This window comes from Dicentrarchus labrax, unplaced genomic scaffold (assembly GCF_905237075.1).
Source record: "Dicentrarchus labrax unplaced genomic scaffold, dlabrax2021, whole genome shotgun sequence".
Lineage (NCBI taxonomy): Eukaryota > Metazoa > Chordata > Actinopteri > Moronidae > Dicentrarchus > Dicentrarchus labrax.
In genome coordinates, this window is record NW_026136717.1 from 5,210,993 (window position 1) to 5,238,288 (window position 27,296).

General features: G+C 39.7%; 2 protein-coding genes across 5 annotated transcripts in view; both read right to left on the bottom strand.

Annotated features, from left to right (window-relative positions):
* Window positions 1-682: 682 nt before the first annotated feature.
* On the bottom strand, window positions 683-14,265 carry LOC127379200 (interleukin-13 receptor subunit alpha-1). Its single transcript, XM_051428522.1, has 10 exons — window positions 13,876-14,265; window positions 11,311-11,441; window positions 7,995-8,160; window positions 7,764-7,863; window positions 6,678-6,844; window positions 6,396-6,523; window positions 5,105-5,243; window positions 4,666-4,765; window positions 4,020-4,104; window positions 683-2,337 (listed from the first exon to the last, which is right to left on the bottom strand). Exons 1-10 carry the CDS (start codon window positions 13,940-13,942, stop codon window positions 2,239-2,241), a joined length of 1,182 nt encoding a protein of 393 aa, XP_051284482.1. The 5' UTR covers window positions 13,943-14,265; the 3' UTR covers window positions 683-2,238.
* Window positions 14,266-15,629: 1,364 nt separating this feature from the next.
* The window catches only part of dock11 (dedicator of cytokinesis 11), a 67,507-nt gene continuing 55,840 nt past the window's right edge, over window positions 15,630-27,296 (bottom strand). For 3 of the 4 annotated variants that reach the window (XM_051428665.1, XM_051428664.1, XM_051428663.1), the window contains 10 exons: window positions 26,673-26,730; window positions 25,669-25,775; window positions 25,140-25,262; window positions 23,815-23,928; window positions 22,898-23,044; window positions 22,278-22,488; window positions 20,867-21,057; window positions 20,500-20,600; window positions 20,213-20,351; window positions 15,630-17,199 (listed from right to left, as the gene is read on the bottom strand). In XM_051428665.1, the coding sequence (XP_051284625.1) occupies window positions 17,110-17,199; window positions 20,213-20,351; window positions 20,500-20,600; window positions 20,867-21,057; window positions 22,278-22,488; window positions 22,898-23,044; window positions 23,815-23,928; window positions 25,140-25,262; window positions 25,669-25,775; window positions 26,673-26,730 (1,281 nt within the window). In that variant the 3' untranslated portion in view covers window positions 15,630-17,109. Of the gene's footprint in view, window positions 17,200-20,212; window positions 20,352-20,499; window positions 20,601-20,866; window positions 21,058-22,277; window positions 22,489-22,897; window positions 23,045-23,814; window positions 23,929-25,139; window positions 25,263-25,588; window positions 25,776-26,672; window positions 26,731-27,296 lie in introns of those variants that run through there. The other variant, XM_051428666.1, reaches the window with a different exon arrangement.

Below are 27,296 nucleotides of genomic sequence, written 5' to 3' on the forward strand. Positions count from 1 at the left end.
TGGGCGGAGAGCTTCCTTTTTTGACAGGGACGTGCGCGCCCACACGCACGGTCGCTCAGGCAGTAGACAGTGCTGATAATGAATAGCCTACAGTATATTGTTACTACACAGGGGGATAACAAGATCACAGTTTAAGTTTGAGTCATGAGTTGAGTTCTCATAGAATCGGTATTTTTCCTTCAGATCATAGACGGTGACAACAATGCAACAACAGGAACAGGTGGACTTTTTAAAGGCTAATAAAATATTTGCTGTAGGTTATATGACTCATTGTCGTTTCCACTTTGAATGTGACCAAGTTCAAACAGCCCATTGAAGGAAACTCTTTGTCTAAAAAGACAAATTATCATGCTGGAAGAGATAAAATGTCATCCTAAAAGTTCTTATTTGTGGTTTATAACTGATGTTTGAAGTATCAGTGTAATGACATTAGTGTGATTAAGTGATATGACTATTACAACTCATAAATCCTCTTGGATTGTGGTTGATATATTTGCAGCTTTCTTTGGATGAAATGTGTTCAAGTTGTGACCTGCCCGCTGACAGGAAGATACCTAAATAACATCTACAAGCTGAGACAAGTCAATTTTCATATGAAAGCGAACACAAAGAAGGGTGAGACTGAACTGAATCACTGACTGTGGAGCATGCCATAGGCAATCACAATTACGTAACACTGAAAAACATTTTCACTTTCTCTTTCTTTATTCTCAGTTAAAGGAGTAAAAATCATGAACAATCAGCTAACAGTGTTGGCAAATTCAACAAAGCAACTAAACGTTAAAATAAGCTTAAACCTCAGTTTAAGGAAGCAGGAGGGTGTGACTAATGGTGATATGGCATTTTACATTTGGGTGTGTTGGTTGTTGAGGAAGTACACTGAAAATTACACAGAATCAGACTGACAGACAAGATGTGATCGCTCTAATGTATGCTCAGATGTTGATAGAGATGCAATTCTCTATCGTTGTTCTTTTCCAAAGAGGTGTAAGTTGTGTACGGAGATTAAAAATGCTTCTCAACACCACCGCAGGTCAAATTTTCAAGAGACGTATCAGATCAACCATTGTAAGAAGATTGTTACTTCATCCAGAATATACAAGACATTTAGCCTCCAGAGTCCTCAGTGTCTGCCAGCAAACTTCATGCAGGTCAGTTAGTTTCCTGTGTGAATTAACAGTAGAATTCCTAGTGACATGCATGTTAAGTTGTTTTCCATTAGATATTAAAAATTACACCATAGCCATACCGCTTCATTACACTTTAAATGGAGTCTCTTTCTGTGTTTTTTGGATTGGATGAAAGGATTTCCAGCACAGGCAGCTATCTGCCTTGCACTCACTCCATCGGTTCCTTATAAGTCAGTGTTTTTTTATCCATGCAAACTAGATAACTTTGTTTTGCTCATTTGGTGTACAATATGTGTATGGAGGAGGAGAGCCACTGTAGCTCTTGGCTTCCTGTGCAGTCCTGGGATCACCCTCAGTGGTAAGAAGTACAGTCTGTACCGAGTTTGTACCACTTTAGCTTATTGCTTCCTGCCCATTGTGCACATGCTTTGATGCCAGTCATCCCGACATCTGCTCGCCATTCCTAAAAACAAGACTCATGCTGTGACAATGCATGAGCCTCATTTTAGTCTTTCCCTTCTTCCTATTTCGATTTTGTGATCTCTTAATGTGTACAGTAGATACTCAGGGGTACACCAGCTCCTCTTACAGGTCTTGTGGTTCTCAGTCAATACAGCCTCCGCTAGCCCACTGGCAGTCCTCCACTCTATCCAACCAAACACACAGCACTAATCTTCATCTTCCTCCTCAGTGCTTCACAGGGGGATATCAGCACAGCGCAGATGTGACAGATTCTCTGGTCCTGTTTCTATTTCTGGGTGCATAGCTGGGCAGCTCCCACGATACAGTGCAGCTCCATATCCTGTCCTCGACAGGCCTCAGCAGCGTACATATGCACTTCCTCAGAGAGTAACTTAATAGCTGCTGAAAATTAGATTTTTGCTGACCTCTGGTGGCTGACATACTCAGGTCAGTACAGTAAAAGGTGCAGAGTTCAGAGTTCGCTCCTGACCTCACCTGTCGGACGTGCAGCAGACCTGAGAGTTTCAACCAGAAGGGAAACAAAGCTTTTCAAACTGGTGTTAAATTACTGTGTTAATGTTCCTGATGAATTTGCCCTGAGTGGAAGTCCAGCTTCACAGCAGGCATCGCTGCGAACATGCATGTGTCAGTAGTTTTGCTGGATGGCACTACTTTCGGTTACAAGGGTTATTCTGCAGGGTTCAATGGGTTCTGGTACCGGTGAGTAGAGACTGCTGGTTGTAGTCTGAAAAACAAAACAATGTGATGACTGTAAGTAAAGTAAGTAAGTAAAACTTACTTAGCACCTTTTTGACACAGAGATCCAAAGTGCTTTCCAAACATCAAATAAATAAACATAACACACAAAAACACAAACATAGAGAGCATGTAAAAACAAACAAAGGAAGATAAAACAAAAGGGAGGGATAAATTAAAAGAGACACGACAGAAGAGAAAACAAACAGGGAGATCTATAAAAAGGCCTGTAGAGGTGGGTTTTGAGCAGCTGCTTAAAACAGTCCACAGATTCAGTGAATCTGAGTGATTGTGGAAGACTATTCCACAATGTTGGGGCTAGAACAGCGATGGCACAGTCACCTTTAGATTTTAGAGAGCGTGGAACAGATAAAAGGCAGAGATTTGAGGAGCGGAGTGGCCGAGGAGTGGAATGAGGAACAAGGAGATCTGAAATGTAACTGGGGGCAAGGTCATTAAGTGCCTTATATGTAATCAGTAAGATCTCATAGTTGATTCTGAATTTTACAGGAAGCCAATGAAGGGATGCAAGAACAGGAGTAATGTGGGACAGACGGCTGGTTCTGGTTAAAAGTCTGGCTGCTACATTTTGGACTAACTGTAATCGGTTTAACAAAGCCTGACTGAGGCACGTTTAGAGGGAGTTGCAGTAATCTAGACGGGAGAAAATGAAGCTGTGAATTAATTGTTCCAGATCACTGGAGGACAGGAATCTTTTGATTTTTGCTACATTTCGTAGCTGCAGGAAACAGGACAGTTTTGTGACATGAAGGTCAAATGTCATATGCTGGTCGAAGATGATACCCAGATTCTTAGCAGTGGGTTCGATATTAGTGCGTAGTTGTCCAATAAACTGATCAACTGCAGTGACAAACTTATCAGGGCCAAAAAAAATGATTTCAGTTTTATAAGGATTTAGGTGGAGAAAATTAAGAGACATCCATTCTTTGGTGGCAGCTAAACACTCATGGAGAGAGGACAGTTGATTCAGGTTATTGGGTTTCGCAGAAAGGTAGATCTGTGTATCATCCGCATAACAAAGGTATGACATGTCATGGAAGCAGGTGAACAAAGGAAGGAATGTACAGGGAAAACAGAACTGGACCAAGAACCGACCCCTGAGGGACATCACACAGCAGGGGACCGTAGGAGGAAACATGATTATTAATGCAGACATTAATGTCTTTAGACATTAAAGACATTAAAGACTATTAGTCAAGTAGGAATGAAACCAGTTTAAGGCTGTACCAGCAATGCCAACCCCGTTCTGTAATCTATCCAGTAAAATGGCACGATCGATGGTATCAAAGACTGCAGTCAGATCGAGAAGAATAAGGATGGAGCTTTCACCTTTGTAAGCATGCATAAGAATGTCATTAGACACTCTCAGTAATGCTGTCTCGGTGCTATGTTTTTGGCGAAAACCAGATTGGAATTTGTCCAAGATTCTATGACCTTCTACCAGCTTCAGGAGCTGGTCCGCGACAATCTTTTCAAGGATTTTAGATAAAAAGGGAAGTTTGGAGATAGGTCTATAGTTTTCTAACTGGTCTGGATTGAGAGAGGGTTTTTTAAGAAGTGGCTGAATACTGGCAAGTTTAAAGAAGTCAGGTTTGTACGTTTGTGGAGAGAGCAGGTGAGTAGAGCATAGACATTTTTTTTTTTTAATACCTTAAGTTCTTTGTTTCCGTTCATCATCATTTCCTTGAATATTGCTGAAGGATCTGGTATGTTGGGGCAAATAATTTCCCTGTGCCTACAAACAGACACACCACAACAAGAATGTCAAAGACAGAAAGCAACAACAAACAAACAATGTTTCCACCCCCAAAATCGAGAAGAATGCTTGTGTTTTGTCTTTAAAAAATCCATGTGTGTTCTGACTGGGACATGCAAAACTGTTTAAGAAACAGCAGCTTCCTGTGACCTGTTAGTTTCAGTGTTCTCCTGCTGGTGGCAGGCTAGGGGCAACCAAAATGATTAGGATTAGGGTTAGGTTTGTTTGTTCATGTTGATGGGCGTTTTCTGACAATTATTAGGTTGTTAGTTTTTGAGAAAGCTTCTGCAAAAATCTCTGTGACATGTTGTCACTGCTGCAGATTTCAAATACTGTTTCACAAAGAAACTTCATATAGAAACTGCTGTTGGCATACGTTAGTAATGGACATCTTTTTCCAGTAGTAGAACTTTAACGTTGAAGTGGCCACAAGCCAATTTGAGTACTGAGTTTGAGACCCCTGGTCTAGGGACACTTTTTTGGCCGGTGGGTGGAACTCTTTGACTTAGGCCTACACAGCCAACTGTTTCCAAAACATACCTCCTGAAGCAGTAGCAGGACAGAATGATGCAGGCGGACAGAATGATAGGGAGGACAATGGCAACCACAGTCAGTGTCCTGTCAGAGGGCACATGAGTACCTGCGATCAACAATAGAAACATTTTCTTCAGCTTTCAAGAGTTTTTCAAGCTTCATGTGGCAAGCTATATAATAATAGATAATGATAAAATCTTAAGAAATAGTAAATATTTATTTTGTAAAGATAAATTTAAAAGAAACAACAATAACAACCTCATAGTTAAGTCTAGTTAAAGCAACCCAACATTTCACTTTTTTCAAGAATCATTCAAATGGTTTGTACAACCTAGTTCATATAAAATATAAACATTTAATGTAAGACTAAGTGACTTGATATGAATGTGGTTTTAGTGTACTTAATAAATGCACTCTGAGAAAGTAAAATTGGTTGGATAGTTACCATAAGTTACAACTTCACTGGTGTTGCTGATCACTTTGATACAACGTTCAGTAGTGCTGGCTGTGAATCGGAACTCATAAAAGCAGTTTTTAACGTAGGGGACTTTCATCATATTCTCTTCCTTCAGGTCCTGGCATATCTAAAAAACAGTAAGCACACAAAAACATAGTGTTGCTGTCTGTCAGGTATAGAGAGACTATGTGCCACTGGTGAAATAAAGATTAGTTTATTTAAAGGTTTGGTTTTGGTCATTAGTTTTTGCACTATTTTTTGCAAACATCTCAGTGACATGTTGTCTCAAATACTGTTTCACAAAGATATGCTTTACAACATCAACTTTTGAAACAGACTGCAAAATATAGTATAATGCTAGAAATAGACCTTTGTCAAAGCAGAGTCAGGGTGCTGCTATTGTGGATATAAAAACAGACATTGGTGTAGAGGCAACACATTTGTAATTATGAAACAATCAAAGAATGTGCTGATGTTGAATGGAATGAATATCATCTCCACATGATCTTATGATGACGACAATTACAATGCCTCCTCAAACTGCAACACTAATTTAGCCTGAGCCCATAAATAACAGCTCAAATAACAGAGAATTCCTCTTATCACCTATTAAAAGAGGTAGTGGTTGTTGCATGTACAATTAACAATTAACAAACACTACAACAAATGTCAATCTGATCATTAACAATAGGCGGTATGCATGTAGATGTGACCATCTACAGTAGTTCTAAAATCGATTTGACACCAAAACTTTACTGCAAGTGGTGTAAACAGCTGTTGACTGACGTGGGAGCAAAAATCAAATGGGAGCATTTTTCCGTAGTGCTTTGCATCTGGTAATCCCACTTTGAATTGTTATAGCATGCAGTTTATCTGACCAACAGTCCAGTTTCAAACATCCAGGTTTACGTAATCTGAGTGAGGAGCTAAAATACAATTACAGGACAACATAGTTCAATTCCAGGATATTTGGTAATCTATCTCAATCTATTTCCAGGTGTTTCCATGACTGGAAAACTAGATTTTCCAGGACACGTAGGAACCCTGCTGACATCTAAAAGAGGAGTGGATTTGAAATACAGTAGGCTAATATGACTTTTTTGGGGGGGCCCCATTTGGCCCCAACCACTGTTATAAATGTAAATGGTAGGGACAAATGGTTGGCCCAGGTCTCCCCTTTTTGCAACTCAGTGCCTAAACATAAGAACATTCAATCTCAGTGTAGCAAATAGAAAACCTTATTTCATTAAAAATGGGAGGACTAAATTTGATGACTTACGGACTCATTGCAATATGTGTAGCAGATGTTGTATTTCCAGCAATCACTGCTTCCGTACACTGGCCGTGTCCAGCTCAATTTCAGGTAGTCTCCTTCTTCTGTGACCTTCGGCTTTAGGGAGGGTACCACTGAGGACATTGCAAGAGGACAATTTTATGTTAACTTGTACTTGGCAGCAAAAGAAAACAAGATTCATTTACTGGTTCTGAAAGTATTTTAACAGACAATCATCTATATTTATTTTCACAACACCAGTAACAAACAATTAGAGGTCACACCAACCAAGTTCAGGTTTAAAGGTGCTCATTTTAGCTTCAGTCTCCACAAGGATGCAGACTTCCTCAGGGGGAGCATCAGTGTGCATCTCACAAACATTCCTCTTTCCATCGCTGAAAGGCCGATCACACTTTTTGAAAGTTTTCAGACTTTCTTCCAAACATCCACAAATGCTGTAATGACAAAATGGGGAGGTGATAAGAGAAGTTACAGCTAACACACAAGCTTTATTCAAAGTATTTCATCTAAATAAAAACAATACAAAATTGCTTTTGGTTCATTCGGTTTGTCCTCACTGTTCTGAGAGCCACTATGGGTCCTCCAGTTCCTTCAGTTGCCACTAGATGTCAATAAAGCTCATGGATTATCTGCTGCTCTTACTAATGAGTCATGTATCAATTTGGACTGATGAATGATTCTGAATTGTGTTACTAAATTTAAAAACACCACCAGCCCTGAATAAAGCATGAAAACATCCCCATGTAGGCTTTTTTTCAGATACTGGATTCTTGGAAGATACACAAACAAAAAGTTCGCTAGAAAGGCCATAAGGACAAAGTGGGCTGACGATGATTCACCTTCCGTTTAATCGCGGAAATCTCTGATATTTGATGTTATCACTTTAGAGGAGCTGAGATACCATATTGGTGGGGGGGATAGCCTTTGTAAGAAATTGGGAGAAACCACTCGATCTTCTAGTAAGTACAGTTTGGCATGAAGATGAGCTCAGGGATTGTTTTGTTCATGTACGACCATTGTTTAATACATCTGTGGTCTGTATGTCTCTGGTGACCAGATGAATGCTGTGTGGCTTCCTGTAACAATTACACAGTACGAGTTTCTTTTGGAATTTTTTATATATAAATATAGTAGCTAATCGATATGGCATGCATAATGTTCATGCAAATATATCTTATATTCAATACTACTCTTTTGCCAAAACTTAGTCGTTTTTGAATAATAGGCAACGATTTGCCTTTTGCTGGTCCCAACATCATTTATCATGACTTGACCGAAATGGAGAATTTCAACAACCAATCAAAACCTTACTGCACATATCTGTATTATTTTGGTTGTTGCTGTAATTCTCACCTATAGAACATGTTCAGGGTTAGAGACGGATTTGTTGGGATCCAGGAACAGTTCATTTCTTTGGAGGAGATGAAACATTTGATGTCCTTCACCAGTTCAGCTGTCAGGTACAAAAGCAAAGGTGTCACATACATGACATGTAACAAGATTCAAGTATGGCTTTAAAGCATCATAACACAGGACAATGTAAATACAAAACATTTACTGTCATTTCAGTGTTCTGCTTCTCACCTCGGGTCTTAGGGGAGTAGATGGTTATGTTGGCGGGTGTACTCTCATTCGATGGTTTACAGTCTTCACTGAAAGTCTGAATGCTGAACGTCCAATGACCATAACCCTTTCCCTCTTCTTCCGTGAGTAAACTCACTGAGTAATTTCTGTGGGGCGTCTGAGCCAGCTGAGGAAAAACAACATTGGCTTTAATGACCATTATGCTACCACATATTGAAATGCTTCATCTTCCGCATCCAACCATTTCGATGTTTGAATCCTTTACATGGGATTTTTTTCATCTGTTGCAATGAATACACAACAGTGATTATCACACTGCTTTAATCTTTTTTGCTAATATTTTCTTCTGTTTTTGGCATATTATTTGTCCTCTGGGCTTCATTTAAAAACATAGATGATTTACTGTGGTTTCACAATAAATCATAGTTTGTATATTTATGTGTGTGACAATGGGCCTCATCAAACACAGACTCCTCTCTTACTTTTCCTGTTGTTGTTCCCGTGTTTGGAGTCAGACTCACCAAATGCTCTTAACATGTTAAAGGATCCATTTAACATAATGAAAGCCTTCTGTTCACATGGAGGTGTCATTCATAATAATGTGATACAAGAGAAGCGTGGAACTTCAGCTTCTGCTTTCAAAAATACTAGTGTCGTAAATTTGGCAGCGGTTCCCAACCTTGTTCCTTAAGGAACCCCTGAACTATCATTTAGTGACGGCCCCTGCTTAAGTGACATATTTTATGGATATTCCGTATTATATTAAAAACTGTACACTGAACCCAAACAGTGAACTCAGTAACTGCAGTAAGTTTGTGTAAAGGAGTGATCTGGATGAATTTTGAGCTCTATTTAGGAAACTTTTTATACAATTCTCTGTCTGTATTATGTATTTTTATCATTTTAACCATCATACATAGTCTACTTAATAGGCTTCGTTTTCGACGGATTGTCAGTGTTTTCTTCTCATTGTTCTATTAGCTCTTTGGTTGTTTGAGATCTTCTAATGCAGGGCGAGGCAGTTTATCACCAGCTTGTATTCAGCTCTTCATCTTAGCATCTGAAATAACAATTTAGTTAACTTTACTTTTACTTTTCTTTTCAAGAATGAACAAAATGCGGAGACTTAGGCCTACTGTGTATATCTTGTAAGTTTTATATCATATATCCCTGAAAATCAAGAAGGCTTTGAATTGAAGTTAAATGCTAAAAATGTCTTTCTAGGTAAAGTGGTCAATACGAGAGGCAGTCACAGGGACATGGCAGTCACTGTAAATGAGAGAATATTACAGCCTACAGTAGGTGATGTTACACTGTCAGGTGTTACAGAGGATGCTAGCGGACAGAGACCAGCATAAAGACCCTGTAAATGTATACATTTGCTTTGCCAATAAAAATCAGACAAATCATCTAAAGTATCTCCCAGTTGAACGGGCAGCCACGCTGATAATATTGTAATCAGAATATTCATTTTGCATTTAGTTCTAGTTCATTACTAGGGCTGGGTATTGTTAAGAACCTCAGGATTCGATTCGATTTCGATTCTTTAGGTCACAATTCGATTCGATATTGATTTTAAATGCTTCGATATCGATTCGATATCGATTCGATTCGATATTGATTTTAAATGCTTTGATATCGATTCAGTAAAAAGTAAATCACAGCTTCGGGACAGTGACTTCCGTCATATGTTTGCGTGTTGGTATGGCGTATCGTGGTTTGAGTGTGTATACCATCTTCTTATAACCCCTGTATTCCATGACACTTTACGGTTGTAGGTCCTTGCATATGAAGACGGCCACAGACTCCGTTATCTTCTGTGCGTGGGCAGAGTTTGGCGGCAGTTTGCAAAGGAAGGATCTGTCGAGGTGCGTCTGTTTTGAACCCACAGATTTAGCCGCGGGTTGCTACAGATCATCTGCATGGTGTCGGCTTAAGTGGTTGCGCAATTTTGTTGTGTTATTGCAGTATTTTAGTACTGCCTGGCACAACTTACACACTACCTTACTTTTGTCTATTTCCTGTGTTCAGGGTTTACACTGCTTTTAAAGTTGAAGGCGTTGGTTTAACACTGCTGCTACCTGCTTCAGTTGCCATGTTGTTGTTGTGTGGTCGAGTGCGGCCTCCGTCAGTACAACACAAATCACACAAAGGTCTTGCTCACCACGCCCGCACTGGCCAGGGGCTTGAATCGAATCAGAGGATTTAATGAATTGATATTGAATTGGGAAAAAATATATTTCAATGCACTGATGAATCGATATTTTTACCCACCCCTATTCATTACGACATCATATTTAAAGCTAACTTTTATAATGGCATTTGCAAGTAGATGACACTCAAAAATCTATTATTTTTTTCTTGCTCTGATTGGTTGTTTCTGTTCAGGCCCGGGGGATTGCAAATCCAATTAGAAGTACAAGAACGTGTCGGAGGAACCAGATTTTTTTCACAGACTATCTGTCCCGTGTGCTACTGTCAGGACATAGTCAAAGTTTCAGCAACTATGACAAAAAATGTTTTTTTTTTAAGTTACCTACTGCAGCTTTAAACCTTAGATTAAGATAGTATGACCTGAAAGACAAATTAGTGTTTTCCCAATGGGGAGAAATGATCAATGCATGACTCATACAACAGGTCTGGATCACTTTGTAGTCTAGATTTTATTTTACCATTTTTCAGGCACATGTGTGAGAGGAATATTTTTAGGAATGTTCAACTGTAATGCCAAAGATTCTAAGATCACACACTATGTTCAGATATGTTTGAGCATGTGTTTTCCATTAAGCCAAATGAGTATACTGCATTCAGTGTGTGTTGTTGCCAAAACAGAAAGGGCTATCTTGAATACCATTTTTGGGGCTCTGGAGCTTCAGAGGGTATGTGCGTGTGCTGAGCATGACTGTGTGTTTTTTTTTACTTTTTACTCCAAAACTCATCATGGAATACCTACTCAAAGACTGAATATATGAATAGTTGAATATTCTAGTAGTAGTCCTGTAGCGTAGTCACAATCTTATCAACATATCTGTAGCTTATAAATGCGTGGTTTTCAATAGCCGACTCTAAAATGTGGACAGCAGAGATTTCTTGAATACTTCTAAGAAAGATTTTTCAGAAAAAGACTAAGTGGTTCCTTCTCAATGAATGAATGAAATGAATACAATGTAATATATTACATTAAGTGAGAGCAAAATAACTATAAATAACTTATGGGCTTCAAGTGGAGGTAATTCTCCACTGACATTGCTGCAACCTGGGGACCCCAGGACGCCTCACAAATACCCAAGACACCCAGTTTCATCATGGTCCTTACCTTTCCTTTATGATTCGTAATTTGGTACTTGGTAGTGTTGTCTGGCAGACCCATGGGTCTCTTCCAGGATATGTTCACAGTAAACGGGTCCAGCCACTTGTATGTCAGGTCTGTCGGTGGAGGACACCCATCTGTGGGACGAGAGATTTAAAAAAGTGCAATTAATTTCACCTTTTCAGAATGAATGATACTGTCAGGCTGGAAGAATCACAAGAGGCTATCATTACCCTCAGTAAAAATAATAGAAGATAATAATTTCCAATTTCAATCTTTTTTCTTGTTTGTGAAATGCCCTGTAGAATATTAGCCTAACAATTTCTTAATTTGCACCATTAAAACACAATATTGCATTAACGACTTCACAGGTTTCAAAACGACCCGCGTTAAACTTGAATTTGTAAACAGAAGCCAAAAGATATCATAAAATAAAACTTTTCAAGTACTCACAACTAAATTCACTCATCGCAATACAAATGTAGATATAAAATACATGTTTTGAGAAAATCAAGTAAGAAATAACTGTAAACTCAATGAGCTTTGGAACGTACACATTTCCTCACATTTGACTTTTTTAAACCTTTTTCTTAGATTTCTTAGATTGGCTGAAAATTTGGGTGGATTCCTTTGCAAAAATGTTCTTGTCATGTAAGACTATAATGGTTAGTATGGTCAGTTAGACTATTATGGACTGTTATAGTTAGTAATATTTCATATGGTTATCAAGAGACAGAGTAAGAATTAATTTGAATTTTTAAAAAGAAGAAAACTGTTCACAAGACATCAAAAAGGATGAAAAGTCGTTTTTTTGGCCACTTTGGGTTAATGTATCTTTCTATGTGTATGAGGACCATTCTTAATATGATGTTAGAAGTTTCAGCTAACCTTATTAAGGAAGATGTCTATGTTTCTATTGAGGTTTCTCCACAAATGGCCATTGACATCTTTAACAACCTCAAAAGAGATCTGGGAATCAAATGGAAGTTTCCGTTACCCTTTAGTGAAATCACTTTGAGTCTGTTTTGGCATCATACTGGCACATTTGCAACCAAACATATTCCATATCAAGTTTTGTAGTAAACACGTTTGGTAGTTAAATTTACCAAATAATCTTTTTTTAACCACTGTTAAAAGCTAGAAAATTCCATTATTGAGCAACACCAATATTTGTCACTCAAACGCGCCAGAAAGGGGCTTTTGGAATGTAATTTACATTTACAGGACTGACTGAGAGCTCGACTGAATCGACCAAAAAATGAAAGGATCCTTTCGGGAAGTCATTCAGTTAAGTGTGGTTCCCGACCTGGGCGTTGAGACCCCCACTAGGGGTCACAAAAGTTTTCAGGGGGATCGCGAGGCCCACTTAAATAAGTAAATCTCAGTTTTTGGGGGGGCTTTTATTGCCTGTAAATCTGTGTCTAATAGAACGATGAAGTGTCGGGGACAAGAAAACACTCATCCAGATCATTTTTACACAAACTTCCTGCAGTCACTGAGTTACTGATAATGGTACAGTTTTGAATATAATATGAAATATCGATAAAATAGGTCACTTAAGCAGGGGCCTTCAGTTTCCTGAATGATAGAAAATGGCTCCCTTAAGGAAAAAGGTTTGGAACCACTGAACCAAAAGCTTCTATCGTTCACTGACAACACAACAGCAACAACTGAGTTACTGCCGTGTGGAAGGCCTGATAGAGATCACTCTTTTGCATGCTTATATTGAGCTAAATCGCACCAACAAAAGAGATAAATACATGCGTATGGACCTCTACAGAAAATGAGAAAATCTAGCCCTAATAGTGGGTTTTTCTCTTCCTTGTCTACTTTTGTACAATAGCATACTTTTCAGAGAAGCAGTAATGGTGCTCAATGAAGGACTGTAATGTGTGTGTGTGTGTGTGTGTGTGTGTGTGTGTGTTAACTGGAAGTCTTGGTCACTGTTTTTTATGACCATATGAAATTCAGAGGCAGGGGACACTGGGACATTTTATGTCTTCCTGTGATTAATTCTCCCTCCCCTTGACCAAGACTGTGGCCCTAGCCCTAGAGCTGGCCCTGGAGCCTAACACTTGGTACAGGTTGGGTTGCTGTGCATAGTACTGTGTGTGAGTGTGACGCAAACTTGATTTGATTCTATGGGCGAAAGAATCAAACAGTTCAGATCAATACATCGACTATACTATATACAACTAATTAAAAGAGAGTTTATTTTAAATGTATTTAGATGTTCTGAAACTGTCTGTCTGTTTTACTACCTTTAAAGCACAGCCTCGAGGGAAAATAGTGACCATTTTGCTCATTTCTACATTATTAGAGAGCCAATATCTTCCAACATGTAGGATATTTTTAATGAAAAACATACAATTGATAGCCAAAAGGGTTCATGAACGTTCGACTTTCAATATCCTTGAAATGAATGTGTCCTTTGCAATGACAGGTAAGTTACCTTTAATTCCCCCCCAGTGTTTGAAGTGCGTCATAAATACCTGCTAATTGAACTTTGGTATTAAGCTAGCTACGTGGTCGACTGAAACCACAAGAGGTAATACTTAATATAAAATGTACCTGTAAACACCATCATCGTGACGGAGTATGTGAGGAAAAGTCCAAAAAAGTCCTGAAAGAAAGGCATATTGTCCTCGCTCGTCAGCGTTTATTCCGTGTAAAAAAAAAAAAACAAAACCAAAAAACCCCCTCGGTCCCCTCGCGCAGTCTTCCGAGAAAAAGAGGTAAACTTATGAGACTTTGTGTGACGGCGCGAGACGGGCACGTAAAGGAGACAACAAGTCTCGAGCATCTGCAACCAGATTGAGCGTCGTCCCTGGAGTGTACCGGGAAGAGCGGCGGCGGGGCGGAGTCGCGGTGAGAGCAGGAAAGCTAAAGTGACAGACCGGGAATGACAACAACCTTCTCTCACTTCCCCAAACAGCGTGTGCCCCAAAAGACTCCCAACCGTGCAATAAAACGATGTCCGAAAACAAGCTGCCCATGAGTGTCTCTCCCCTAATAAAGGCAGATTACGCATGCGTGTGAGCTTAAGTGCAATATCCCAAACCTCAAGTCTCCATCCATTCTTCCAGGAAATCAGGCTCTAAATGAGTTTGTGAATCATTACACTGATTATGTGTATGGTAATGGCTTTATGCAGCAACAAAGAGCACAGAGTGGACAAACTGATGGTGCAAGGCCAAGAAAAACACACAGAGGAAACATACTGTATATCTGATCCCCGGCTGTGTCCCAACCCTGTTACACTAAAGGATGAGCGGGGAGCTTGATGCACTGTATGAATGCAAGATTTCACTTGCCTCTTACAAAAAAGTACACTATGTGGTCTTAAGTATGGGGAGTATTTTTTGTACTCTGTCCGAGGCTGTTTTTCATAGTTCTGAGTTAATTATGTTAATTAATGTTAAATAAAACATTTAGGATGATTTAGAGGCATATTTTCATTAGTGTGTAATCACCTAAAAATAAGATTTCTTGTTATTTTGTTACCTTAGAATAAGCTGTTTTTATCTACAGAAGCAGTGGGTCCTCTTCCACGGTGGCCAACATGTTGAACCGCCATCCAGTTTCCAGACCTGTTTTGATGGAAGGGGCACATATGGGGTGCTGACTTATGCAGGGCCGGCATGTGTCTCAGCTTTCAAGTCATTCCCAATTCATGCAATTCCAATACTGTTTATGGATACCAGTATGCAGAAATATTCAAATACACTAGGCGAAAATAACATATTTATACCACATGCAAAAAAACTGCATGGTTTTTGCACCAAAAACTGCCTGAGATTAGCATAAAGTGGGCACGTCTGCCACGGGGAGACTCGTGCCTACCCATAACACAAATTGTGATTCAGCTAGAGGTCAAGGGATCCCTTTGAAAATGTCCATGTCAGGTTTTCCAACGCCCACATTTGCTAGGCATGGTTGGTAACAATTCATGATTTAATACCAGTATTTTCACTCAAGCTTTAAAACTGAGCCCGCTACAGCCTCTGAAAGACAGTGTGGAGTGGAAGAGGTAAGGATGATGGGGTGGCACTTGGGGTGGCCACTCAGCCTGTGGTTAGTGCCACCCCAGACCCCCTCCTGGAAACACCCCTGAGCCCAGAACGGACGAACCAAACGCTGGCTCTAAAGAGGGGCTTTTTAGTTTCTCTTACACGACCAGGATGAGGCGAGGGGTTGCAATCTGCACTGCTAAATGCCACTAAATCCTACACACTGGAACTTTAAAGGGGTATTCCAACAGTTTTGTATACAGTTAGTCATAACGTTGGGGGGCTCACAAGCAGTGGTCCAAGAAGAACTCTCAATAGTTTTCCCAGGTTTTATTGTAAAAAGGCATTACAAAGTAAGTTTGACAAGCAGCTGCACCTCAGTATACAATGAAATAAAAATGAAAAAAATCTCTCTGCTAGGACAGCTCTGGACTAAACAACAGTCCAAAATGTTCTCAAATATAAATACATACATACATACAGTACGTACAAACATACATGGGTACAGAATTCACTTTACAGCATGACAACAAATTATTTACATTTGCTTAAATATTATTCATCTATCTGCTAATTACAGTGTAGCACTTGTGAAATACTGTGAATAACCAGAGCATGATGAAGGTCTTATTACTGAGATAAGGGGGTGATTTTAGAAGGCAGAGCAGAAAGGCACTGGATCTTAACCCAGACGAGGGGAAATGCTTACTCGCTGTGCAGGAGTAAATATTATCACACTGCTGTGATCAGAGTGTCATGTCCTCAAAACCTGTTTCTGACTTCAAAGGCCATCAAATGAGCCCATAGAGAATACTGTTTCAATGATTGTTATACAGCTAGGATAGAATTTAACATCATTATCTTTTCTTTCCTGGTATGAAATGATTCATCACCTCTAATACAATCCAGAACATTATTTCAAACTATTGTTATTGAGCTACTTTTAAACAAAGCAAACTGTAAGCAGCTTTATCACACAGCTTTAATACAACCCTGAGGTCTGTCTTTTCTTTTCTTTAAGTCTGGAACAGACTGAGAAGGCTTTTACATTTGTCATTAAACAAACAGGGTAGAAACTTTGGCCCGGTGCTCCCTATAAGCTGCTGCTTTTTAATGCGTGACTTATCTGTTTATCACAATCTGTTACCCTGGCTGGAATGCGCTCCTAGCCTATAAACACCCTTGGCCTGACATAGTATCTCAAGGCTTTTGGTTTTGGAGCCTGTTACAACAAAACCGGTTGAGTTGGGATATTGCTTACCTTGCAGGCCAGACATGAACGTTAGGCCAAAAACAAAACAAAAAAAACCCACTGTACTGGCACAGCTGCATAAATCTGAACGTGGCAGAGAGAGGACGGAAAAGATTGCTTTAGTACAATATCTCCCTCTGAAGGAACAACAGTCAGTCCAGTTTATCGCAAAGGCAGAAAAAAAAAAAGTGCAATGCAACCTTGCATGACTCAGCATAACACCTCAACCTGACATGCCCACATTCAGTTGGTGTTGCTGCGATACATTCTTAGAAAATACTGCTGCTGTGGTTTGAATATTATATCCGGCTGCTGTGCTGCCATCTTTCAGCCTGACCATTTACTGCCCCCCTTCCTCCCAACCGGCAGAGATGCCGGAGATAGCCAAATGACATCTTTGCCAAGAGGGGGGGGAAGGGTGTTTTGGGAAGTGTAGCAGACATGAAAGAGTTGCACCTGTTATCACCCAGTTCAGGTCCTAATGGGAGAAGTGAAAGGATATACATAAGGGGAAGGGGAGGGGGAGGTCCGGCGGTACAGAGGTCAGCCCAGGTCTGTGGACGTCCCGCTGATGGCACGAAACACATGGAGGGAGTTTTGTAACAGCGAGCGCATCATGTCCTCCTGGTAGATCTGGGGGTCAAAGCAAAACACAGGCAGGATGAGTGTCAGTCCTCACAGAGGGGGGCGGAGGTCACACGCACTTACACCAAACAACCACACACACTGTTTGAATTGCATGGTAGGTATGTGACAAGCCGAATGTACAGTAAGAGTGTGTAATGTGTAATGTGATGAAATAAAACAAAGCTACGAAAGTATTATTATATAACAATTGCAACAAACATAAATATGAACAAGACATCCACACACAGTCTACACAGTATTTGTTTATTGCTGTCCCGCTGTCCTCGCACCACATATTCTGTTACATTCTTATCAGTATTTCTCTCATGTCTGATTATTGTTTTGGTTTGCCCTTGCGTGGTCAACCACTGTGGCAGCTGACAATCGCACCTAATTCTTTAGATAATTATTCTGTTACAATCGCTGTAGAACGATAGGGAGGTCGAGCCAGCAGGTTTCCAACGTGGCAAGTTGAGTTTATACTGCCAGTTGTATTTATTCCAACCAACAGCTGTTCCAGCAGCAGAAATGTATAGTAAATTGTCCATGACTTCTTGCACTCCTCCTAACTTTTGGGGCAATGGTGTTAAAGAAAACATGTACGTATGTATGTCATTAAAATCAAAAAGCCCAGAGGGAAGTATCTGATCTGAGCGATGCCAACACTTTCATTTCAGGGTTTCATTTCACACTGCTTGTGTAACACATCATTTCACATGTCGCACAGAATGTTTCATTGACACGTTGTCATAAAGTCCTCCGAAGGACCGAACAGGTTGCCAGTCAGGCAGCAATTACAAAATGTTTCTTCATTTATTTCATCCTCATCTCACATCACATTTAATAATGAAAATAAGAAAAATGTTTCAGTTGCTTTTCAACACTTTTTAAAAACATTTATTAAAAATACACATTCTTAAAAATGGTTATAAGTTAGTTAGAAAGTCATCTGATGAAGGCCACAAGCTGAAATGTATCCAAGTGTTGTTTTGTTCTCTTCAGACTTGCTAGTTATAAGTCATGAACATGAACACTGTTTTACACACTCAAGTAGATGTATGCACTTTTAAGTGGTCACGTTTTTTTAGTCAGCGGGCATTCGCCCCTGCTCTGTCTGAGCCTAAATAAAACCAGGCTCAAGTCTGTTGAACGTTCCCATAGATGTGCGACTCCACAGTAACCAGACCTCAACTAAACATCTCTGAGAACATTTACAGTAAAAAGAAGAAAGACCAGACATTTGGTAAAATTACAAAGCACTCTGGGGGAGATCTAAGGGAAAACTAGAATTGTGTTGAAACTCTACTTGCTTACAATGAGACTACAGGACTCATCGCTGAGTGTTTATATGTATGCCTGAGTTATATCTGGATATTTTATTAGGGATATGCTTGAGTATATGATTCATCATCTTCATCTAGTGTGTTTTCCACTGTTTCAACATCCTAATTTTTGTTGTTTCTGTACCACATCTATGAGCAGGAAATGACCCCTGCTTCCATTCATGGCTGACTTCACTTCACTTCACTTCTTTCATTTTCTAGTGGACAGCTTCTACAACCTAAACTGCATAACCTGACACTAAGAAGTGGATATCTGTCGGTCTTCTGGTTTATTTTTAGACATAACTCTACTACCAGGAAGTAGTTTTTACAGGTTGGCATGCACATGTTCCAACCCTGACAAAAACACGACTGTGTCTTCACGCAGAATTTAAATAATGACATGGTCTCATTTGCATTGTTTTCAACACCATCTGTGGTGCTTGTGTTGGCCATAATCTGAAATGGAAATAGCTTTTCATGTGTCTCAGTGATCTGAAAGGTTTGCCAAATGTCTACCACATCTGAGAAAAACCTCCTTTAACCCCTGAATGTCTTGTTTCCATTTAAATGCTTTTTGCCTGATTAATTCTCTTTTCTTGACACTTGCTGGTGCAGTGTTCAACATCAAGTGGGATGTAAAAGCCTGAGGCCTTTACAATGAAGTAGGATACATCTCGTGTCCAGCAGGAAGACTGTGTTTATATGTCATAATGTCTTTAACTAAGATGGTGCAAATTCACAGTGAATGTGTTTCAAACAAGGACATAAAAGACAATGTTGAGCTTGAACACACTTTATGATCACATTACCTGTTTTTCCTTAAAGCTAAAGGTCAGCACATTGGAGAAAAAGAGTAAGACCAGTTAGTTTGGTAAAATCAGAGCAGCTAAAGAAATCAATCAGGATCAAATGTCAGCAGGCACAGTAACACGTTTGGTGCAAACATTACACCAAGACCTGTGATGGTTGTGTTGCAATACAGCTGTGACACATTCCACTGACGCCCAGAGAACAAAGTACACAACCACGAAAAGCAGAAAGCGCTGAAATATGTCCCTGTTGAAAGGTGATTGCAAAATCATGTTGAAGTTACAGACAACTTCTCCAGGTACTGAGCTGGATACATCTATTTTGTGAGTTACAGTTTTTTGACCAGTCAAGTTTAACAGGGGCAGATGAGCGTGCAACACTGGGAATCAGTCCCGGAAATGTTCAAGAGGAAATTCAGTTTTCAATGATTCCTGGACGTTACATCAACTCAGCAAATCATAATGACTCACTTCAAGTTAAGAATCACATTAAGAATCACACCCAATGTTACGTTACTGACAACATCTACAAACATCAGGCAAGGCCAGAGTTTATATTTATGAGATCCAACTAGTAGTTAACACAGTGATAATAGTTCTGTGTCAGCAATGTTCATGGCCATAGAAGTGGCTCACTCATGTTTTCTCCTTGTTGCTTTTTATAGCCCCACCACTGATTATTTGCATTGTAAACGCGTCCTAAAATTAAACCGCAGTGCAATGAACTTCAGCTTTGCTGCTGCTAAAGGTAATTATGGACGCAATGAAATAATAGCATTTTTTCTGTGTGGGTTGGGGTAGGGCTATGGTCCTGACAAGGACATCAGAGAGACACACCATCAAAATATTAGTTATCTGGGATATGCCTAGAAAAAGAAACATTACCTGCTCGTGGATGATGTCAGATAGCTCCTTTACCATTTCTTTGAAGTTGGCCTTCAGGCCCTCGTGATACTCAAATTGGTCCTCTTTGATTATACGCTCGTTTATGTCCAGAGCTATACTGCAAGCCTGGACAAAACGCCTGAAATCATTAAAAACAAAATGACAAACTTAATAACAAGTAAACAACTGGAAGATGGAACAACATTATACGACAACATTAAAGACAAACACACAGAAAAATTAAAATGACAATCAAGCAGCTTTGTTAGTTAGATTTCAGTGGGTACCTGAAAATGTCCTTAAGGTCTTTTACTTTCTTATTGCCAGACTGGTTGGATTTGCTGTCATCCAGGAACGCTCTGGCGTAGGCCATGGGACCTGCATTCACCTGTAGCAAAACATGCCTGGAAGTGTTAAGCATTCTTACACTCTCATCAGTACACACACTGATTACTATCAGCACTTACAGTTTGTGCTTTCTCATGACCACGGATCAGTTTTGTGCAATGGCATAAGTTCAACTTTCTTCTTTACAAAAATTTGATATCTAGTCAAATTTGACCAACAAACAGTAATAAAAGCGAAGGGATTTGTCATGAAGCACGTGTGTTTATTTTTCACTCCGCTGTGTCTCTGGCTGGCTGAAAGCTTTACCTGCACAGAGACGCAGCCCTGCAGTTTGAGCTGCAGCTGGATCATGTCCACTTCCTGGCTGGAGCAGAGCTTGGTCAACTCGGCTGTTCGTGCCTTCATCTCATCTATGGCCACATCCACCGGCTTAAGCTCCACCTGCTTCTCCCCCACCACCTCCACGCGCTTCTTCACATATGGGAAGGTGTTGGCAGCTGATGGCAAGAAAAACTGGCTGGGTCATGATATAACAAACAGCGAGATAAGGTGAACACAGGTGACGTGTGCTTCTTAAAGATCCAGTGTGTGACATTTAGGAGGATCTAAATAACTTGAAAATAGGAATCACAGTTTTCCTGAAATAATTCTTACGCTTTTATGCATTACTTTATCCGACGCCACAGGCATGTAGTATAGCCACTTTCAAATGTTTTAAGTTTAGGACAAAGTCACTTATTTTAAAGATATTGTCTTATTGTTTTTTTCTGCTAATTATTAATTAAGATGAAGGTACACATTCTTAGATTCAGCTCAATAAAGTGACTAAAATACTTATTTAAGAGAAGAAAATCTATCTTAAATAACTACGTTTTCATGGATGTAAGCACAACTTGCTTTGGCATTTATTTTCGAGTTTTAGGGCCCGTTACAGTCTTTCAGTGGCTAGATTTTCATGCCAGTTTTAAGAATTCTAGCCCAGCAAAACTGTCTTGCCCCATTGGCAGATTCTCTTGCCCAGTACAAGAAAAATTGATTATATTTCAGAATATTTCACTTGTTTGTAGACGGGCTGTTTTTTCAGTGTACTTAGTCCTGGTTTATTACAGTTGTTGATTACTGATACCCAGCCCTATGGGCAGGCAACAAATGTGGCAACGAAAGCACGCTATAAAGGTTTCTGTAGCAACTGTGGCAACAGAATATATGTTTTCCTGACAAACAAGCAACAGAATGAGCAAAAGCAGCAGTTATTTATTTTCTGCTCCACAGCGTGTTCAATGTCAGTTCACTATGAGAGGTACATATATTAGTCAAGCTAGAGAGAACAACATCGCTCAAGGGTGCTGGTCAATGATAGGAGATAAGCTGGAGATACTTGAATAGGGTGTGGCTGGAGCAATTCCGACCTCCAGCTGCCACTTACTACAGTTACCAGCTGTTTTAATGTTTACTGTAGGAGGTCACCGCACTGCACACAATACAGAGCAATGGGTGTGCAGTAATTATGACTTCAAATGGATGAGATGGAAAACTGAGGTCTTGCTTTGATGTGATAACAAAGAATAATGTATTATTAATGTGGCATAGTTTGTCTAATTGTTTTGTTTTTAACTTTAGACTGTATGAAGTTTATCCAGCAGGTTTGATGAAGCTATCAGAACGGGCGTTGTTTCCTTTACAGCAAAGTGCTTGTGAACGAGGGTGCGTCACGTACTTTTGAGAACGATCCTCCTCTTGCACTGCTCCTCCACGCCGCCGTGTTTTTTGCCCGACAGCGTGTAAGGAGTCTCGAACACAAAGTAGTTGATGTTGTGGCACTTCTCAAAGTCAGTCTTCTTCTCCGGTGCCTCCTTTTCCTCAAAGTACGGCTTGACAAACGTCACCTGGACGTAGGCGAACTTGGGGTCCAGGTCTTTGGGGTTTACCTGTGGGAAAGAAATCATGTCAGTGAGTCGGGTAAGGTAAGTGAGGCATAAATTCACATGAAAGCGGATTGCTGAGGAATGATGAATCCAAAAGCAACTATAATTTTCTTACAACTCGGAGGGAAATAAAATATCCCAATTCACAGACCACAAAAGTTTCTGAAGCCAACACAATGAAACCAGTCAAATAAATCCAATTTGAACCTTCCAACTGAGACTTAAAAATAATTCCATGAAAAAGAATCTGAACATTTCCCACCTTATGTATGTTTTATAAATAAACACAAGAGCAAAGGACTGCATTTCAATAAATGTGGTAACCTGCCATTTAAGGTCAGACACCACACACATCAAGACTGTTTATTCCAAACGTCTCCCACCTTTTCCTTCCTCCATTCATCTACTGCACCTTGTTTGAGTCCTGAATTATCTTGACGTTTTCCGGCCCAAACTTTTCCCCGTAGAGTGTCAGCAACCGCTGAGAGATCTCGGACAGGCCAGTGAGTTTGGGCTCTTTGTAAACGTACTCCTTCCCGTCCTCCTCCTCGAAGAAACCCTGCGCAAAATACACATGTATAGTCAGACAGTGCATCTGAAGTGTGCTGGAGGAAATATGCCTTAAAAGAACCCATTTGGTTCAGTGATAAATCTTAAATCAACTTCAACTGTAAGTGCTAATATCATTGTTAAGATGTGCTATAGAACAAATGCAAGTACACCCCAAACCCCCCTCTGAAAACCACTGCTCTGAGCAACATTTAACAAATGTCCATATTTCTAACATCGGAAGGGGTTTTGTAACATCTCCAGAGTGTTCATAAACATGTGCTTGTGCTATCCAAACAAGTGGATTGAGATTAGGACATCCATTACAACATTAAACGATGGCACTGTGACATCTATGGACACTGAATCAGAGATGTGATGTACTATTATTGTTGGATCTGTATCTGTTTATTATTACTGTGATTGTCATTTTTCCTGCATTGTTAATAAAAGTACCTTGTTTTAAAAAATTCATTCATTAAAATAATACTGAACATCTTGCTTTGCATTTGTACACCTGCATCACTGAAATTTCAGTCCACCAAAACAATACTTAGAAACAATACTTTTAACTGTAAAACATTAGGCATTGTTTGTAGTTTTCTAAACAAAGTGATTCCTCATCACACCCATTCAATTTATATTCCCAATCCTTTTGCTTACAGCTCAGCTCTGCATTCCACAGGTGCATTTGAAAAAAGCCCCCGTTTGAGCCCCCTAACCTACATCATTGCAAAACCAAACAAACAGGTAAAAAGTGCCCCTGCTTGTCGACCTCACCTGTCCGTAAAAAGCCACTCTGAAGTATGTCCCAAGCAGCCTGCGGCCAGATTGCATCACCTCCATTATCTTATTGTATGCCCTGTGCAGAGTGTCGTAAAGGCGGCTTAGTTTCTGGGAAAACAAAATAAAAAAAATAAAAGTTGGGATTGTTTGTTTACTAAAGCAACTCAGCAGGACGTGCAGAAACAAGCACAAGCATTACAGTTATGTAACGTCCCAACAAACACAGAGGATGTCAAGTCGAGCAAGAATTCTGCATCATATAATTATATGGTTTTCTTCCTGGAGTTATGGGAATCACAGTCAATTACAGAAAATTAAAGCACTATTGTGTCAGAGCAAGACGCTTTAAATGTTCCTCAATTTTTCTACCTCATGGTACGACAGAGGTGATACCAAAACAAGTACCAGGTACTATCCACAACTTTTGAGATTGTCAGTCGTGTCAGGCTGTATCATGCAGTGGAAACACAGCATTAGGGCTGGGTGAAATCAAATACCCCGTTATTTTTTATATCAGTTTCAATACTGTGACAATTTTGTAGGGATAACTATTGGTGCTTTCAAAAAATATTAGCACAGTGAAGATTTTTGATAAATAATCCCCAGTAGTGTGGATATAACGACTACATGGGTAAAGGCAAATAATAGAACAGCTAGAACAGTCTGGTAACTTCAGAACATTACTTTACTGTAATGCAGCCTTTAAAAGTAGGAAAAAATAAATACTTATAAATTGCCCAGCCCTGTACGGCGTACGCCTTGTAATAAACTGGCACTTCTGGGGCTCAGTGCATGCAGGGAGGTTGAAGGCCCCCATGGCCCTGAGCAGGATAAGAAAATGATTGGATGGATGGAATGTTGCTACCACTTCCCTCATCCTGATGTTGTTTTTTTAGAGCAAGGAAGAAGAACTATTAAAGCACAGGATGACAACAAGTTGCATTCCAAAAAGGTCAGAAAAAATATGCAGTTGGAACAGTCAAACTGGTATCATGTTGTGTAAGTACAGTCGCTACTCTATGTGGTGGCAGGCAATCCAGTCGTTTGACCCGCTGGCAGATGCTGATCCTGTGAGCACAAGCCAACAGGTCAAAGAAGCCAAGGAGTTAAACGATGGGTGGAAAATTAATCGGGTAAACTTTACACAAAAGTATTTACATCAAGAAAATCCTTCTACATACCAAAGCCCTTACATAGGTGTGATTACTCGACCCTCGTAAGCAGAAGGACGTGGATGAATCACTTCACAAGGATAGGCAAGAAACAGTGGCTGTATGTTTACGCAGCTCTGTCTGAGTGTAGGGATGTTACAACAGTACCTCGTACTCGTGCCGCTTCTCATAGATGGGGATAATGAGTTTGGCAATATGCGTGATGAGCTCATAGCGTTCAGCTTTCCACAGTGCCTCCACGCACACCTCAAGGTGTTCCACCAAGACTTCCTAAAAAGGGGTAGAGAAAGAAGAGCAGATGGACAGATTTTTACCAAAGTGATTTTAACAAAATAAGGTTTCATATTACGATTAGCTGGCCACATTTTAGATTTATCAGTTCTAGTGCTGATAACTTACAGTACTGTTACAGAAATTATATATTTTTTATTTACTTTGAGAAATAGACACAAAAGAGGCCAAAGTTCTCAAATGTTAAATCTCATCTTAACACAAGGAGGCATACATGAACTTTGCCTTTATTTAATAATTGTCAAAATTACAACCTGATTATTATTATATTAGTATTAGTATAGTATTAGTATTATGAAACAGACCGGACATTCATGGTTCAAGTTCTTTTTGTCACTTCACAATGTCTTGTGCAAGAAAGCAAATCCTGCGCAGAAGGCAGCACCTCTGTGTAATAGACGTCTTGCATTCCAGTGTCTTCCCTCATGGCGGCTTCCTCTTCAATGTTCAGGGTAATCTTCTTGAAAGCTGCAAGGCCACTTGGGAACAGCTCTAACAAATGAACAGTAAAGACGAGGTAAAACAAATAAACTGGTTCACATAAGTGTCCAAACGTCTCTCAGCATTTGGTTTGAAAACAGTGAGAATCTGTGCCATGCGTGACAATATGTACAGTTACATTCACTTATTTTTGAGGAGCTGTTTTGTGCACACGTTGCAGAGAAAGATTAAATAGTAGTCCATGTTTGGCAGCTTGTGACTACCTAATAAATCATGATGACAGACACCACATACACACTGCTGCCACCTCTAGACACCAAACAAATTTTTGAGACACCAGTATTAGCTGTCAGCCAACTGTTACACCTCACAAATTATCTTTGTCCGTTGGCATTCCAACTAATAATAAACACCAGCTCACATTTGTTTACAGGATTATTTGACAGCAGGTTTTGCATTAGATAAAAATGACCATAAAATAAAAAAAATACCGCATTGTGAGGCTTTGTTGTTGCTAGATGTCACTGTGCTGGTATGATAGTTTAGGACTATGGAGTGTTTGTGTGCTGTATCTAACAACAGTCGGTGAACAAACTAGCATGTCTTCTATCACCAGTGCAGACTTCCTGGAGGACAACAACACCGCAAAGAGCGTGCATGTTTGCTGATGAGGATAGGTGCATTGTATGGTTGCATGTACTTGCTGTATAGATGTCCTGATAGTATCGGTTAAGAATGTAATCTAACTCTGGAACTGTGGTGACGGTTTGACGTCTTTCCACACCTAACTAATATTTGGTAGTGAATGGCTTGGTGTTCAGTTTCAGTATATGCGTAAACCACAACTGGAGGTAATAGCATTGTGTGTGTGTGTGTGTGTGTGTGTGTGTGTGTGTGTGTGTGTGTGTGTGTGTGTGTGTGTGTGTGTAGATGGACGGAGTGTCTTACTTTTCCTGTGCAGGTATTCTGCAACCAGGGCTGCCACATGAACGTAACACATAGCTGCCTGTGGAGACAACAACGACAACAAGCAGTCAACATTTTTGTTGCAGAAACACCAAGAGTACAAACGTGCAGCTTTTTATGACAGTAAAATCGCAGTCAGCTGCTCTGATCGTAATATTGGCAGCCACTGTAATGTCAGTGTGAAGGATTCATTGTGTTTAGCAGTTCAACTGTACATTTTTTACATTCTTAATCATACCCATAATCCAAACTGGCAGTTTATTGCCTGTGACTCAAACACAGGCATATGCCAAGAGGAAGAGTAAAAGGTTCATCTGTTTTTATTCCTCCAGTCAAACCAGAGTATCCCGTATCTTATACTCATAGGCATATTTAACTTTACTTACAATGAGTGATGGAGATGATTTTCATGAATGCTTATTTTTCTCTTTTTCTATACAAGCACTGTTAAAGAATTAAGTAGAATGAATAAAATAATTACAGGAGAATAAAAAGTGAAATAAAACAAACAGAACCGAATAAAACATAAACAAAAAATAAAAACATAAACTTTAAAAGGACCACTGTGTAGGATTTAAGGTTTAAAGTTTGGTTTGTCCCTTCTGG

Bases quoted from the DNA above. Each gene is read 5' to 3' on its own strand.
- LOC127379200 (XM_051428522.1), bottom strand. From the start codon at position 13,942: ATGCCTTTCTTTCAGGACTTTTTTGGACTTTTCCTCACATACTCCGTC. The intron at 4,766-5,104 runs GTAACTATCCAA...TGTTGATCGCAG, and splicing joins CAGTGAAGTTGTAACTTATG to GTACTCATGTGCCCTCTGAC. The intron at 2,338-4,019 runs GTATTAAAAAAA...TTTGTTTTTCAG, and splicing joins ACGGAAACAAAGAACTTAAG to ACTACAACCAGCAGTCTCTA.